Source organism: Argentina anserina, chromosome 2 (assembly GCF_933775445.1).
Source record: "Argentina anserina chromosome 2, drPotAnse1.1, whole genome shotgun sequence".
Taxonomy (NCBI): Eukaryota; Viridiplantae; Streptophyta; class Magnoliopsida; order Rosales; family Rosaceae; genus Argentina; species Argentina anserina.
Window position 1 is genome coordinate 28,252,348 of NC_065873.1, and position 17,503 is coordinate 28,269,850.

General features: G+C 39.0%; 3 protein-coding genes and 1 pseudogene across 3 annotated transcripts in view; 1 reads left to right on the plus strand and 3 right to left on the minus strand.

The window, feature by feature from the left end:
• LOC126785115 (F-box protein SKIP31) overlaps positions 1-17,503 on the minus strand; it is a 58,119-nt gene that overhangs the window by 35,206 nt on the left and 5,410 nt on the right. The gene's annotated exons all lie outside the window — the stretch shown is intronic.
• LOC126785103 (stemmadenine O-acetyltransferase-like) lies at positions 324-1,856 on the minus strand. The gene has a single exon (XM_050510692.1). The coding sequence runs from the start codon at positions 1,767-1,769 to the stop codon at positions 324-326; it is 1,446 nt and encodes a 481-aa protein (XP_050366649.1). The 5' UTR covers positions 1,770-1,856.
• LOC126784326 (stemmadenine O-acetyltransferase-like) lies at positions 2,429-8,617 on the minus strand (annotated as a pseudogene).
• LOC126785090 (pentatricopeptide repeat-containing protein At1g76280) lies at positions 11,596-17,458 on the plus strand. The gene is made up of 14 exons (XM_050510678.1): positions 11,596-11,705; positions 11,785-11,833; positions 11,924-11,984; positions 12,105-12,298; positions 12,665-12,772; positions 12,958-13,140; positions 13,831-14,343; positions 14,658-14,753; positions 14,890-15,063; positions 15,555-15,782; positions 16,005-16,148; positions 16,238-16,426; positions 16,518-16,637; positions 16,740-17,458. Exons 1-14 carry the CDS (start codon positions 11,692-11,694, stop codon positions 17,214-17,216), a joined length of 2,550 nt encoding a protein of 849 aa, XP_050366635.1. The 5' UTR covers positions 11,596-11,691; the 3' UTR covers positions 17,217-17,458.

The following is a 17,503-nucleotide window of genomic DNA, read 5'->3' on the forward strand; positions in this document are numbered from 1 at the left end:
CAGGGGAACTGACCGAATATAATTTCTTGCTCTGAAGGTACATTGCAATTATCGGCACCAGAGTCTTACTTGCAACACAGTGAGAATGATTTTTCATAACTGTGAGACATAGTAACCATCCATTGCAATTAATAACATTCGTACATTGTGTATTTCAGTTACAATCAGCTGTGGTTGTTATTGATATAGAGCAATCAAGTATATAGCTTTCAATTCTTACTGGTGCTTCTATTACTCTTCATTGCTTGCTCTAGTACAATGTGATAATCTTCACACTTTGTAACATTATTTTCCAGTTACAGCAAGTGGGGAAGGTTGATCTTTCATGGATCAGAAACAGGGTTACCATATTCAAGAGGACTATGATCAGTAGCAGCAAAAGCAAGGAAGTTCTCATCCTGTTCTAATATCGCCATCTCTGGTTCACCGAGATAAATCCAGGCTTCAACTCCATCACGGAACCTCGTATCTGTTAGAACAACTGTGTTCATGAACACGGATTGTGGAGCATTGTCTGCACCAGCACAAGACATCCATATGGGCTTGCCCCACCCAAAATCGACGTCGTACAGACCAAAGTTGCACCAGCTGGTAAAACATATAAAATCCAAGGCACCATCGGATGCTGCACGAGAGAAAGTATCGCCTATCTCTTCTGAAAGCTCACACAATTTGGTGACTCCTCCATCCCCTTGTAAGCTTTGGACAGTATGGCCATTGAGTTTTTTAATTGCTTCCCTCATCCGAATCACCAAGTCACCCAGTTCTACCTCTTCAGCTTTGCTGCTGCATACTGCAGCTGCAGCTGGAAAGATAAAATTTCCCATACAGTTTTCTAAAAAGGGTGGTACAGCTCTTCGACGCAAATTGACTGAGTGGGTTATCAAAGTTGACCTCTGCTCTCTCTGCCCACCATCAGTCCTTTCAATGTTGAAGGCAAACGCAGCCATTATGCATCTCCAGATGAGTGCTGTAACAACCTCTACACGAGTTGGATTTTGCAGGCTTGAGTTTGATGTGGTGCTGACTGCTGCTTTGGCCTTAAGTGCAGCAATAGCTGCGGCATCAAACACAAACCTCCTTGTAGCACACTTTTCCATTCTCCGAAAGTCTCTCCACATAGACATTATGGTTGCGTCTCTTGGGAATGCATTGCTTTGAGGAAACACAGATGGGGCATCAAAATTAGGCTTCCATATATCAGATGCAGAAATGTTTCGGAACCTTGCAGCCCAAGCCTTAAGAAAGGTGGTCACAGCAGTTCCATCAACAACCATATGTGAAACCGAGATACCAATAACAAAACCACCACACGCAAAGTTGGTAACTTGGATCATAGTTAAGTGAGCTCCTGGACCTACTGATTCACTGAATCTAACACCAGATGGAAGGAATTGACGGAGCAATGAAATATCAGGATGGTTGAGGAACTTAAAGAGAGTTATGGACTCGACTTCTGCTTCTGTGTAAGTAGCCCCCTGGTCATCACAATCGATAGATAGATTGTCTCTGATTTTTCCAGCAAGGGGGTAGAAGCTAGTCAAGGTTTCTGAGAGGGAGTGCTTTAGCAGTTTTGACCTTTGGCAAGTATTACCCGAATTAGCAGAAGGTGTTGCGTTTGGGTGGAGGGGGTAGAAGAGGAGCATGTGTACATAAATAGAAGGAATGAACTGGTCCAAGAGGGAGAGCTTGTGGATTTTCAGGTGGTGAGGTGTTGGCGAAGAGGGCTTGATGCACTCTTTCGAAATGATTTTTACCACCATGTTCATCTTCTGATTAGCTCAATGTCAACTGACCATATAGTTGGTACGAGGTATGGTACTATAAAGTATGAATGTTGTTGTGGCTTATGAGGTATCTGCCCAGTTTCCTAGGATATGCACTGAAATAAGCAGGCATTACAAACTAAGCTGCCGGCCATCCTCAGGATTGTTTAAAGCGTCATTGAGATAAAGAAGCTAGTTAATTAGCCAGGTATATCCTTCAATACTGGTATACGCTATACTTACTAAGTTTTCTTTGCTAATTTTTAGTAGATGTCTTCTCTGATTACTTGTGATTTTCGTTTATTATCCTCTTTGTTATGTCTGGATGTTTCTGTAAGAGAAAAATGTCTTACCAAACCAGATGATTCCCACTTCTGACACTAATAAAAACAAATTTGGCTAACATTAGACATTTTTTTCCTCTGAGTTTAATTCATTATTCCTGTAGTTCTTTGTCAGGATATTAATTTGACTATACAAGACACTATAAAAGTGTAGATATATGCAAGTTGTTGGCTTCAACGCTTCTGCTAGCCAGCTGCCTAACAATCGGCATTTATCTAAAGTTCTAAACAAACAAACTGATGGTTACAATATTACCAGCTAAAAGCTCATAGCCAAAACAAACAAACAAACAAACATACAATGATACAAACAAACAAACAAACTGATAGTTACAAATATTACCAGCCCAAAGCTGCAAGCCAAAACAAATGACAAACACATACGGCTCACTACTTTGGGTTATTAAACTTACTAAGCCGCCCATTCTAATTTGCAGAGCCTGCACAATAGTACAGCAGGTATTATTGCAAGGTGGAACTAATAAAAGTCCATTATCGAACTTTCATTACCAGCAAAAGGCTGAAGTAAAAACAGAAATGATGAATTATCAATTAGGTAAAATACTAGGATTGAGAGAAGCAAAAGAAAGCAACTCCTTATTGCTTTGCAACAGTACCATCTCTTCTTCAGATAGAGAAATCCAAGCTTCAAATCCCTTGTTTCCCCATTCTCCTGTATCCATCAAACGAACCACATTGACCGAAAAGGCTTCGTGACAGGGCTCATGAACTGGAACGACCCACAGAGGCTTTCCCCAGCCAAAATCGGCATCATACACTCCAGAGTAGGCAATGCTGGTATACCCAGTAAAGTTCATCTCCACCTGGTTATCCCCATCAGTAGAGGAGATCGCAATAGCCTCATACATGTCTTGGAAAACCTTAAGAATAGTCTCTAACCCAGCTTGAGCTTGTAGCTTCACCACCAAGTCACCATTGAACATTGATGTTGCTTTCCTCATCTTGTTCACCAAGCTTGCTCCTGTTTGTTGGCGTGAAACACGGTTCCGGAATTCACGGAATGAAACACGGTTCCGGGTTTCACGGATTCCTTTTGTAGGTAGACTAGTATATATATGTACATCATGTGTGTATGAACAAAAGAGAAAAATTAATCAAGCAACTGTAAATTGTTCTTCCTCTTGGTATCAGAGCCTCTTGCTCTGTTTTTCTGGGAATTTTTTTTTCTTTCCTCTCTCCGGCAGCTAGCTCGGAGCGACCTCCTGTTCTTACCTTGGTCTCCTTGAGCGCCGTGACCTTCTTGTCCTTGCTGGTGAGCACGTCCTCCTTTCACCAGCTCGGAACTTCCCCGGCGCCTCCTCTTCTTCTTCCTCAGCCTCTCATTGATCAGAGCCCTCTCCAGCATCTCCACCCTCTGCGACAGCGTCCCCAGCAGTCTGCTTTGCTTCTCATTCCGGTGAACCAGCTCCGTCACCAAACCCACCATCCTCTCATTCTCCTCCGCTGCACCTCGCCGCCGTCGATCCTCTTCCTCGACCCGAAGTAGTCTCTCGCTCCATCGACGAGACCTTCCTCAGAGCTCATAGACCGGCTGCTTCACCCCTCATCTCTGCCGCTGCTCCTCATCTCCGAATCGACCCACCGATCCCGCCGATTCACTACTCCTCATCTCCGAATCGACCCTCCGGTGGTCCCTCCTTCCGGTGGTCCCTCCTTCCGGTGGTCCCTCATCTCCGAGACGCCCTCCGGTGGTCCCCTCCGATGCTCCTCATCTCCGAGACGCCGATTCACCCTTTTCCCGCCGCTGTCCCTTTCTCTCCTCTCTTTCCCGAAATTTTCCTTCAGAAACCCTACATTTATCTCTCAACCCGACCCGACCCGGCCCGCTCTCGACCCGACCCGGTCCATCTGATCCGACCCGGTCCATCCGACCCGACCCGGTCCGGCAAGAATCAGTTGTCTTTTTCCTTGTCTGTGCATCCTCACTGTCAGTGCAAGTGCACCAAAGACAGATTCCTTTTTAATTGGTATGGCTTTTAATATTTCTCACTCTGGTAGTTCTGATACATGGATTATTGATTCTGGTGCATCTGATCATATGACTTATGACAAATCTTATTTTACCATATTATCCCCTCCACCCGTACCCTATGTTACTAATGCTAATGGTGAGCCATTTCCCGTGGTAGGGACAGGGTCTGTTCGTATTACTCCTACCATAGAGCTTCACAATGTACTCTATGTACCTGCTCTATCTCACCATTTGATATTTGTTCTCCAACTGAACGCTGACGCTCAGTGCTATGTGACCTTTTTTCCTATGTATGTGATATTTCAGGATCTTCTCACCGGACGAGTAATTGGTCGGGGGTATTTGCGGGGCCGGTTGTTTCATTTGGATCTGACGTACGCAGGGGAAAATCCAGGGGGGCACTCTCGGACCGCGTTACTCTCCACTTCTGACAAGATAAGTGAAATTTGGTTATGGCATCGTCGCTTAGGGCATCCATCTTTTAGTGTTATGAAAAAATTCATGTCCACTTTGTTTATTAATGTGGACGAGTCTTGTTTATGTTGTGAGACATGTGTTTTGGGCAAGAGTCATCGATCAACTTATTCCCCTAGTAGTTCAACTAAAAGTTTTCTTCCTTTTGAATTAATTCATTCTGATGTTTGGGGACCCTCTAAAGAATCTACTGTCTCAGGCATGCGTTATTTTGTGTCATTCATTGATGAGTGCACACGTCTTTCATGGATTATTCTTCTTAAAAATAAAAATGAAGATTTTCCCGCTTTTCGTACCTTCCATGCCTCTGTCCAAACCCAATATAATGCCACCATTCGAGTTCTTCGTTCTGATAATGGGGGGGGGGAATACGTGAATCATGTCTTTCAGGAGTTCTTTAACACACACGGAATTGTTCATCAAACAACGTGTCCTTACACACCTGAGCAAAATGGGGTTTCTGAAAGAAAAAATCGTCATTTACTTGATATGGCTCGATGTATTCTTTTTAGTGCCCACATGCCTAAATACCTTTGGGGTGATGCTGTCATTACTTCCGCCCACCTCATTAATCGTCTTCCATCTCGTGTTCTTCAAGGGAAAGTTCCCTATGAGGTGCTTGCATCTCATGTCTCATTACCTTCTTTTCATAATCTTCCTGCCCGTGTTTTCGGTTGTGTTGCTTTTGTTCATCTTCCACAACATCAGCGTTCTAAATTGGATGCCCGGGCAGTTAAATGTGTGTTTGTTGGGTACGGAGGTCATCAGAAAGGGTACCGGTGCTATCATCCTCCTACTCGGAAGTACTATGTCACTATGGATGTTACTTTCTTTTAGGACATGAGTTACTTTTCCTCTTCTGATACTGATCTTCAGGGGGAGAATTCCTATTTTGAAGAGTTGTATCATGGAGAGGGGGAGACAAATGAGCCAGTCGATATGGTAACAAGTTCCGTTGAGATTACCAAGGTGTCAGCCACACAGGCACCACCGGAGGTCGTCACTCAAGAGATTCAGGCACCAGAAGCTGACAACACAACTGCCCCTCATGTATCCCGTACTATTGTTTATACCCCTGACCAAAGCTCTCCTGGTACAGAAGATCACTCATCTGAGGTTAGTCATTCTATTGAGGCTAATAGTAGACAATATGTTTTGCCAAATAGGTCTACTCGAGGTCAACCCACAAAGAAATATGAACCTACCCTTCAAACTAAATCCAAGTATCCTGTGTCCAATTTTATATCTACCAAAAGATTATCTAAGTCATATGAGTCATTCGTGAATCAAATATCTACTGTATCAGTACCTAACAAAGTGCAGGATGCATTTGGAGATCCAAAATGGAGGAAAGCAATGGAGGAAGAGATGGAAGCATTACAAAAGAACAATACTTGGGAGCTTGTACCTCCACCATATGGCAAGAAGACTGTAGGATGTCGATGGGTGTTTACAGTGAAGCACAATCCATATGGGTCAGTAAGCCGGTATAAAGCACGCCTAGTAGCAAAGGGGTTCACCCAGACATATGGCATAGACTATGATGAGACATTTGCACCTGTTGCAAAGATAAACACTATCCGGGTATTGCTCTCTATCGCTGCTAACTTGAACTGACCTCTTAGGCAGTTTGATGTTAAGAATGCATTCCTTCATGGAGAACTAACAGAGGAAGTATACATGGATCTTCCACCTGGATATGTGGCAGCTTCTCCCGATAACTTTGTATGCAGATTGAGGAAGTCTTTATATGGTCTTAAACAGTCTCCTCGTGCTTGGTTTGGCAGATTCTCACAATTTATGAGGAAAATTGGCTACACGCAGAGTAATTCAGACCACACATTATTTCTCAAACACCAACAAGGGAAGGTAACAGCCCTAATCATATATGTTGACGATATGGTAGTTACTGGTAATGATACTATTGAGGTGGACAGATTACAAAAGCAGCTAGCCACAGAGTTTGAGATGAAGGACCTAGGTACACTCAAGTACTTCTTAGGTATTGAGGTAGCCCGGGGAAGTGATGGTATCTATCTGTGTCAGAGGAAGTACATCCTTGATCTATTAACAGAGACAGGTATGTTAGATTGCACTCCAATTGATACTCCTATTGAGCAGAACCATCGGTTAGCAGAGTACCCAGATCAAGTGCCCACCGATAAAACTCGTTATCAGAGGCTAGTTGGACGTCTGATTTATTTGTCACATACCAGACCAGATGTTGCGTATGCAGTAAGTGTAGTGAGTCAGTTCATGCATAATCCGAGTGTGGATCACATGGATGCTGTTGTGAGGATTTTGAGGTACTTGAAGTCATCTCCAGGGAGAGGAGTAATGTTTTCTAATCACAACAATATCCTTGAGATTTGTGGCTTCACAGATGCAGACTGGGCTGTAAATATTACCGATCGAAGGTCCACATCAGGATACTTTACCTTTGTTGGAGGCAATCTTGTTACGTGGAGGAGTAAGAAACAAAATGTGGTAGCTCGATCTAGTGCTGAAGCAGAATACAGAGGTATGGCTCAGGGAGTGTGCGAATTGTTATGGCTTAGAAGTTTGCTACAAGATTTGGGTATTAAGCCTCAATGTGCCATGCAGCTGTACTGTGACAACAAGGCAGCTATCGATATTTCACATAATCTTGTGCAACATGATCGTACAAAACATGTGGAGGTTGATCGTCATTTTATAAAAGAAAAGCTAGACGCGAAGATCATTAGTTTTCATTTTGTTTCTACAGAAGAGGAACTTACCGATATGCTCACAAAAGGAGTGTCTAAAAGGGTATTTTATGATTCACTTAGCAAGTTGGGCATGGTTGATATGTATGCACCAACTTGAGAGGGAGTGTTGGCGTGAAACACGGATCCGAAATTCACGGAGTGAAACGCGGTTCCGGGTTTCACGGATTCCTTTTGTAGGTAGACTAGTATATATATGTACATCATGTGTGTATGAACAAAAGAGAAAAATTAATCAAGCAACTGTAAATTGTTCTTCCACTCTGTTCTCCTTGACGATCATCTGCTATTGCATCTGCCAAGCAAAACAAAATTCCCCATACAAGCTTGTAAAAGATTGGGGTCAGCTCTTCGGCGCAAATTCACAGCATGGGTTATCAAACTTGGTGCAGATTGACCAGACTTGGCCTTCCAAGCAGCTGCTGAGCATTTCCAGATGAATGCTGAAACTGCTTCCACCCGACTTGGATTTTTTAATGATGGTGTTGCTGCTTGCTCTTTAAGTTTGGCCACAGCTGAGGCCTCAAATACAAATCTGTTCGTAACACACCTTCCTTTCTTGGCAAAACGCCTGTACAGGCCCCTCATGGTTGCTTCTCCCGGATGTGCACTCTTTCCTTGTTCATCAAGAATCGGAGGGAACAATGTTGCGCTGTCAAAAGTAGGCAATACATGAACATGCTGATGACCTGATTGACTCTGTGCTGCCGCAGCCCAAGCGTTCAGGAAAGTGCTTATGGCAACACCATCAACAATCATGTGAGATACATACACTCTAATCACAAAGCCGCCGCAGGCGAAGTTGGTCACTTGTATCATAACTACATCAGCTCCTCCTCCTCCTCCTTCTCCTCCTGGGGCGGTTGTGGCGTTTGTAAGTTGATCACTGTAATCAAGCAAACTGTTGAAAGGTGGAATAAGCTTAGGGAGTAATGACAGGTCTGGATGCTGCAGAAACTCCAAGAGGTTAAGAGACTCAACATTGGCCTCTATGTAATAAGCTCCTTCATCGTTGCAATAGATGCAAAGATTGCTTCTGATTCTTCCTGGGTTCCTGGAAGGGGGTAAAAGCGAGTCAGGGTTTCCGAGAGAGATTGCTTTAGTGCTTGTGATCTTTCACTACTAGTAGGAGTAGTAGCAATGAGAGTTGAAACAGGAGGATAGAACAAGATCATAGGAACATAAACTGGAGGCATTAAGTGATCCAAGAGAGAAAATCTGTTAAGTCTTCAAGTGTGGAGGTGTGGGGGAAGAGGGCTTGATGTACTCCTGGGAAATTATTTGGACCTCCATTGGAGCAAAGCTTCAGAATTGGTATGTATATATTAATGATTGGTTAATTGTAGCTTTTGCTGCCACAACGCAATGTGTATCACTAAGTCGACACTAACTATATATACGAATGAATGAAGTTCATGTGTATTACTCTATCTACCTGATTTGTTCCTTCATCTTCTCGATCTGTTTGATTGACTATTTGCCATTTGGATTTTTGGATCACCTGTCAATTAGTCTTTGCACTCTGGAAGGTCTTGTCCATTTTTTAATATTACACATGAGTCGCAACTCGCAAGTCTTGGTACTAAATGCTTGTCGAAAAAAAAAAGTCTTGGTTAAATGCCAAAATTAACATCATCTAACATCACATTATCGAAAAATAACATTTAACTTCATAGAGTGGTGGGGTACAAACGACTAACACCAAAGTCATTTTAGAAGTGTCATAAAAAAGTCATCTAAACACTATTTGCTAGCTAGTTCATTTTAAGGGGAGAGTTTCCATTAATGACTTTATAATAAGGACTTGATGATGACTTTTAAATGGACGGTTGTATAATATGCACATTAAAACTTAAAAATGTCAATTAAACTCTAAATCATTCATTCAACTGTCAAGTTGAAAATCCTCACTAAGTCCTCATTATAAAGTCCTCAGTTGAAGCTTTCTGTTAGACTACAAATTAGAATACATGGTTTTTATGGACAATACGTTTTTAATGTTGGATGTACATATATCAAGACTTAAAAACAATCAAACCGGCCATTCTCAAATCTCAAGTCAAAGGTGAGTTCAGGGTTGGGCTTTCGGGTTTGGGTCTAAACCCAATTAATTAGTTTGTTATCTATTGCTATATTTGTATTTGTCATAAAATATGTAATTTTAAGGAATAATTGAGCTTATTATTGAATAATTGTTTTATACCGCATGCTAATATTGAATTTTTTCTCATAACCTATTGTTTATTATTTTATCACAGCAGATGAGTAATGGTCATTCAGGCCACACAAAATAAAAAGAAAAATTATAAAAGTTAGTACATTAAAAAAAGTCTAATGAGAGCTCAAATTTAGATATTTTCTTGAGAATTAAACTTGAATGTACAACAAAGATAAATTACCTTTCTTGAAAAGTAAAGTTTCAAAACATTACGGGAGCTTTTATTCATACCTCCTAAAACGGTATTTAAACCTCTCATGTAAATAGACTCCAATTTACTTTAACAAACAACTAAAATGCTATTTAGACCTCCCCAATTTTACCAAAATGCTCATAGTTCAATAAAATCAATAAAACTTTTTTCTTTTAAAAATTCATTAAATTGATTCAAAAACATATTATAACTATATCAAGTCTCTAAAGCTTGAATAAAATCATAGTACAATAAAATTTATCTACAATTTTATAACAACAAATGCATTCAAACGAACTGATCATACTAAACTGGAAGAATACAAAGTGAGAACAATATTGTTATTATGATGCATATGTGAATTATTGAAAACGATAATATCGATCATAGTTTAGCTATATCCTCGTTCGTTTGAAATTATTATTGTAAAAGAAAATTTGAGAAATCAGATATATTGTATTGAAATCTTTGTTTTTTTTTGTTTATTCTTGAGTGTATATGTATTGATAATTTTGCATATGTTGACAAAATCAACCCTAACTTGAAAAAATAGGGAGGTCGAAATTCCGTTCTGAGAGGTACGAATAAAACCTCCCAATTATTATTCAAATAAAAAAAGGTTATTCAACATGGTACCTAATATGATGATATTATAATAACAACGTGACATGCAACTATTAACTTTTATCTGTAGAAAAGTCCATGAGTAGAAGAGTATACCTACCTTAATTAATAATTATGAACATCATACAAATGTGAACGAAATGACGGCATGTCTTCCATAAGCTTTGACTAAGACAAAAATGAGAATACACAACTTTGTATTGTTTAGATTCGATCTATCTAGTATGTGTTATATAAGAGTTTCTAAGAGCATTTCCAACAACTTTGACATTTTGAAGAAAATGAGAAATTTGAGAGAATATTAGGATTTTTCTGCTTCAACAGATTATGTATCTCATTCTCCAAAATAAAGAAATTGATGAGAAAGAATGAAAAATTCTCCAAATTTGAAATAATCTGGCAAATTTTTGCAGAAACAAGGGCATTAAATGCTACCATTTCTCCAATAACTTAAGTTTTAATAACAACCAATTAAAACAATAAAAAATTTGAATAATTTATTTTAAACTAACAAATTAATTTATAAAATAATTTATGGTTATAAAAATAGGATTATATAATATTTTATTCATTTTTTATAAATGCATAAATATGCAAAATGGAAAAACTGTTTGAGTTGAGCATAATTTTTTTTGGAGATTTTGGCATTTGTTTATTTATTTTAGAGAAATTTTACCAAAGCTATTGGAGATGCTCTAAGACTCTAAGTTGATAAATGAATCTATTAATTAGATATATGTGCGCATCTTCTTGGAGAATCTGTTCTCTTATTAAATACATCCAATTTTTGGTCTAAAATTAAAAGGAGAAGCTTCAAGCATGTTTGTCGTGAGACCGATTTTATTGCGGATGTGATTTTGAATTTATGGCGTAGAGTTCCTAACCCAATTTACTTACTTGGATCAAGAAGCTGCACTTGCATGCTGCTTTTAAAATTCATTTTATCTTTTGTATTATAGTCTAATTCAATTTTTTCTTAAGAGAAAAGTAAATTATATTACAAAAACGCCGCCAGGGAATGAAACCTGATTCTCATTACCCGTAAGTAACCTACTTAAGTCTAAGCCAAAGATCCTTGGGTCGAATTCAAACTTGGGTTTGTGGAGGGTAAAACAGCAAACTTGGGCCGTTATTGGAGTCGGGACCCAAAATCGTTAAGGCCCAACTTTGAGTATCGGACTGAGGTTATCATTCTGTTTCTCGCTCTCGCAAGTCTCAATCAAATCCAATCACTGCGGAGCTTTTGAGATTTTCTGGAAACAAAAATTCATCTACGGCTCAAAGCCTCAAATGCTTAAACCCTAACCACAACTTCAGAAAGTTCCAGAAACCATGCACAGATCTCTGTAAGTATATATTTATATATTCATCTCCAACAAACACAAGTATCAATTCCGCCTCACTAGCTCAGCTTCGTTTTTACAGAGCCAGGTTTCGATTGCGGTCCATTGCAGATTCGTATTCAGACCTCCATGTATGCCTTTCATTTTTCACCTGAATTCGTATTATGATATTTGTGTTTATTTTCCGAGTTTTTGATTTGCTATTACTGCTGCGTTTGTAGAGACGAAGAGTTGGTTCCGAGAGACTGTGCAGTTCTCAAGCACCTAGTACATCCTCATCAGGTAATGTTTCGCAGCTCATCGATTAGACAATACTTGGTTTTTTCTACTGAAGAATTTAGCTGCTCATTGAGATTAGAAATGCGAGTTCCTGAATTTGAATGGCAAGGTTTATGAATGCAGGTCAAGATGCATTGTGGAATGGAGCAGTTTCGAGTGCGAATATGTTGCAGAAGAAAATCATTGAGGCTCTACACGCCGGGGAAAGAGACGAAGCCTCCAAGCTGCTTTTGAGTCTAAGCCGGGGAAATGACTTGAAAGGAGCTAATGATTTTGTGCATATTCTACGGTACTGTGCTACGTCGCCTGATCCTTTGGTAAGCTGAGAAAGAGAGGAATTAGTTGATGCATGTGCTCATTTGTCGAGGCTAGAAGACTTGTTCTGTCATTGGTTTGTTTATTTGCATACTTTTTAATGTAGGCGTTTGACTTGTATGGGATAGAATCTCGAACATATGATTTAGGGAGTGTTGGTACTGTTTAAGGTGCGTATGAAGAGTATCAGAGGAATGCTTGGCAAATAATGAATATGTATAATTTGTTTTGGATATATATAGGTTTGCATCTTGGTTTTTATCAGTTGTACCATTCTTATGGTAAAATAGCTTTCCAATTTATCCAGTCTTCTAGTGTATATTTATTTGGTTTGTATCATTCATGGAAGTTTTTTACTTTTGATGCAGTTTGCTATGGAAACTTGGAAAATAATGGACGAGAAAGAGATTAGTCTGGATGACAAATGCTCCTTGTCTATGGTAAAAGCTCTATGTAAAGGAGGATACTTGGAGGAGGTATGATTTATACTATATGAGATGGCATTATCGGTAGCCTAGTCAGTTGGCAATAGTAAAGTTATTTGGTATGAATACTCTAATATTATAGTAATCAAACTATAACTGCTACCAAATTTGCACCAGCTTTCACTGTCAGTCTTTGCTATGATCAACTCATTATTTTCTTGTTTTTCTTTGATCAGGCATTCAACTTGATGAATTTTCTTCGACAAAGTCATGCTATCTATTCAATTTTACCTGTCTACAACACTTTTCTGGGAGCTTGTGCCAAAATGCAAAATATGGTTTATGCCAATCAGTGTTTGGAATTGATGGAGCAACAAAAAGTGGGGAAGAATGAAGTCACATACACACAACTTCTCAAGGTGTGCATAAGAAATCATTTTGAATTGCTGTTTGAATCATTTTATGGCTGTTTCTATATACCACTTTAGTTGCCTGTGTTTCTCTGCATGTGTGTGTGTGTGTGTGTTTTTTTTTTCTTTCAGCTAGAAGATGTTTGGGCTTTGTTTTTGGCTTTTTGATATGCTCTTCATAAGAAAAACAAACCTGGAAAATGATTTTGTTTGGTAACATCAATCTCTTGATTGTGGATTCAAATGGATTTATATTAGAATGCTTCAATGTTTTGTAAGGGGATCAAAAGATCAGTAAGGCAGGCCCCAATGCTAGTTATGAGTTTCCAATAAACTAGTGTCGAAATAATGCTTGATTATTCCTATATATTGACAAAGGTACTGCATTAAGTATGAAGTTGTTTTTTTGACGCTTATGTGATGCTCTTCTTGAATACCTGCAATGTCTATATTTAACTGTAAAACGTTACTTTCACATCAATTTAGGAATGGGAAATTAAAAAATAAAAATAAAAGATCATGGTCTTTGTACTGTTTGAACCCAATGGTGATTTCATAAGTGATTTTATTTTTACCTTGACTGTAGTGATATGACTGGCTCTCCATGTACACATTAATTATAAATCTCTAGATATTGACTCTGGAACCAAAATATTCAAAGTCAGATTTGTGAATGATGGTATTGTTCGTTCGGTTTAGCTTGCAGTTTGGCGGCAAAACCTGTCTGTAGCACATGAACTTTGGAAGGACTATATCAAACACTACAGTCTTAGCCTTATCCCTCTGCGAAAGTTTCTTCGGTCATTTATTAGATTGGGAGATTTAAAATCTGCATGCAAGACATTGCAATATATGGTGGCTTTAGTCATCAGAGGAAAGACTTCTGTCGGTGTGTCAAGAGAAGGAAGGTGGTATTGCTCAAGATTGGACATTCCTATACCTCTACACTGTGATTTAGACTTGAAGATACTGAATTTGGAGGAGAATGAACAGTCTGTCCCGTCCAGCTACCGTGAAATTTTGGATGGCCATGTTGATAGTGCAGATCAATGCACCAGATCAGGCTTGGGTATTATAGAAACTGAGAGTGTTCAAGTGGATGCTCTTGAAAGTACCCCTGACAGGGAGCTTTTGGGATATTCGTTCCGCGATTTGATATACGCATGTGCCAAATCAAAACATGGTGACCTGGCTGAGCAGTTAGCCCAACAGGTTTACTAACATCTCCATTTATCTTGTGCATGTCCTGCAATATTTATCTCATACAGTATTCTACCTGTAATATCATATGTGAAGGTTATGTTATAGTAATTCTCTCATGTGGAGTACAATGTAACTGTACGTATGATTAGAAGTTAAGATTACCGTTTCTAAAAAGTAAAAACACTTATTGGCTGTTTTCTTCATGGATTTCAATAATCTACTCCTATCATGTGGTTCTACACCTTACCCGTCTTTTTTTTTGGTATGTACTTGGTCCAGAATTCAGATGTCATCTAATACTAAAGGTGCAAAGTTTTATGTAGATGCAAAAATTTGGATTTCAATTAGGGAGCAATGTGTGCGATGCTTTAATCAGAGCAATTGTTCCAGACAGAGGTTTCAGCTGTGGGATGGAAATTGTAAGTTATATTAACTGACTTTGCTTTCTCAAAGGAAAATATATATTTGTCTTTCAGCCATGTACTGTACATGCTATTATTTTTACTCTCTTTGTTTTGCATTTGTTACAGTATATGCTTTTGTTATTCTTGGCAGTTGAAAAGTATGCAGCATAGGAAGTTGAAGCCATATGATAGCACTCTTGCAGCCCTTTCAATAGGCTGTAGCAAGGCATTAGAGTTGGGTTTAGCTGAGACTCTGCTGGATCAAATATCTATATATTCACATCCACAGCCCTTTAATGCTTTTCTTGCTGCATGTGACATTCTGGTGAGCTGATATGTAAATTCATATAGATCTAAATGCTTATCAGAACTTTTATCTTTACTGTAGCTTTCGAACTCAAACTTAATAGGAAATGATATGGAATTTTCTCACACAACTGTTTATGTTATAAATTCCTAAGCGTTGAGCATTTCAACCCTAGTCCCAATTTTTTCTGAAAAATTATCCAGTATAGTTTGGGCTGTGGTTAAGACAAATTTAGTTATGCTAAGAAGAATATTATAGGAATTATGCCACCATGTTCTTGTTGTGATGTTTAATTATGTTATATTGCTCCAATAATGAATGATAAGCATGGTGTTTATGCTAGTGAAGGGAAGCATGATCGAAATATCAGTGTAATTTTTTTTATTATCTCCTTACAAAAGTTTTGTTTGATATCTGCTCTATGTAAATTCTGCATCACTTTAAAGCTGTTTTCCTGTCGGTTAATAATTTCTCCCGTCACATCAAATATTGTTGCATGCACTGTGCAGGGTCAACCTGAAAATGCTGTGCGAATGCTGGCTAAAATGAAACATCTACATGTCACGCCAAATATCCAAACATATGAGCAGCTGTTTTCCTTATTTGGTTCTGTACATGTCCAATATGAAGGGGGCAACATGTTGTCACAGGTAGATGCTGCTAAACGGATTAAAGCTATAGAAGTAGATATGGCGAGCTATGGCATTCAGCACAGTGCTTTGTCAATGACTTACTTGGTAATTCCTGGTCTTGTGTGCTCCTTTTTTCCTTGGAGAATTAAATATAATTGAATTTCAAAGCAGGTACTTATATTTTGCCCTTGATGAGCTGGGTTTGTGCCTCTGTATTCTGTATTATAGTTCTCTGGTGATCAAGAAGCATGTACTTAGTGAACTTCTATGCACCATGCACAAATATATATACGGCATTTCATTTTTCTTCTCTAATTATTCTCTCAGCTGAAAACCCTTGGAGCAGAAGGGATGACGAGAGAGCTGATCCATTATTTACATGTGGCAGAGGATCTTTTTTGTCATAATGACATGTATCTGGGAACACCTGTCTATAATACAGTGTTGCATTCACTTGTTGACAGTGAGGATGTAAGTTCCAGCACCATTTTTGCCCTTTCTTTTGCAATATAATGTAGTTTTTACTGGCGCAAAGTGATTGTGTTTTTGTTTACTTGCAGAGACAAATGGCAGTTAAGATATTTAGAAACATGAAGTCGTGCGGTTACCCGGCAGATGCTGCAACTTATACTATAATGATCCAGTATTGTAAAGTTCTGAAATGTTACAGATCTGCCTGTGCGTTGGTTGCTATGATGTTGCAAGATGGCTTTAAACCTAATTCAGTGACTTACGGTGCCCTCATAAAGGTACTTTTATTTTATGGGAATATTTATGAAATTTTTGCCTCTTATTGGTAATTTGGTATCTGTCGTAAGTTGGGAGCCTGCTTTATTTCAGACTTCGTTGGAAGGTGGTAGCTATTATAAAGCATTAAATATCTTGGATCAAGCTATCAAAGAAGGGAATAAACTCGATACTTTAGCATATAATATGATTCTTCGAAGAGCCTCTGATCAGGTATATCATATGTGTCCCTGGTGCTGCGTTCTTATTCTCATTATCTTTATTCCTTGAGAATATGAGTAACGTTTTATTTTTCGCCTTTAAAATGGATGTCAGGAACTGATTGATGTGGTTGAGTTTGTTGTCGGGCGGATGCAACAAGAAAAAATCCGGCCAGATTCGTCAACATGCTCTCATGTTTTCACTGCATATACCTCCTGTGGTTTTCACAGCACGGCCATGGAAGCATTGCAAGTTTTGAGTATGCGTATAATATGTGATGAACTTTCCAAAAAAGACGGAGGCTTTCCAAAAAAGACGAACTTTGAGGACAGCTATATCTTTGCTGAAGACGAGGGAGCTGAATCCCGTATATTCAAGCATTTTAAAGATTCTAAAGGGGACTTTGCTGTTGCCCTATTGAATTTAAGATGGTGCGCGATGCTTGGCTTCCCAATTTCTTGGTTGCCTGATCAAAGCCCATGGGCAAAAAGAATTGCTACTAATTATACTACTGCCAAAGTAGAAGGGAACACTTTTCGCATGGCATCCCTTGCTTGCTGTAATACAGGCAGAAAAACCTCCTCGGCTTAAAAAAAAGGCACCCATCAGCCTTGATGAGGCCACACTGCAACTAACCAATTTTAGATAGATATCACTAACCAGGAAGGTCATATATCATTTCAGTGGTGTGATTTTTCTTAGATTTGTTGTAGGCTAAAAATAGGTGAACCGAGCAGAGAGGAGAATCAATATTTAGGCAATTTTTTGTTGTACAATTTTGGCTCGGTTGTAATAATGTATTTTAAGGGTTATTTGTTAACCTGTTAGCTACTGGTGTTACTTTTTTTTTTTAATAAGAACTTGTGTGAATTTAATGA

What these genes read in the sequence shown, in the direction of transcription:
- LOC126785103 (XM_050510692.1), bottom strand. Translation starts at nt 1,769, where the DNA reads ATGAACATGGTGGTAAAAATCATTTCGAAAGAGTGCATCAAGCCCTCT.
- LOC126785090 (XM_050510678.1), top strand. An exon ending in ACCTAGTACATCCTCATCAG is followed by an intron (nt 11,985 to 12,104) that starts GTAATGTTTCGC and finishes TTATGAATGCAG; the next exon opens with GTCAAGATGCATTGTGGAAT. An exon ending in CACTTGTTGACAGTGAGGAT is followed by an intron (nt 16,149 to 16,237) that starts GTAAGTTCCAGC and finishes GTTTACTTGCAG; the next exon opens with AGACAAATGGCAGTTAAGAT.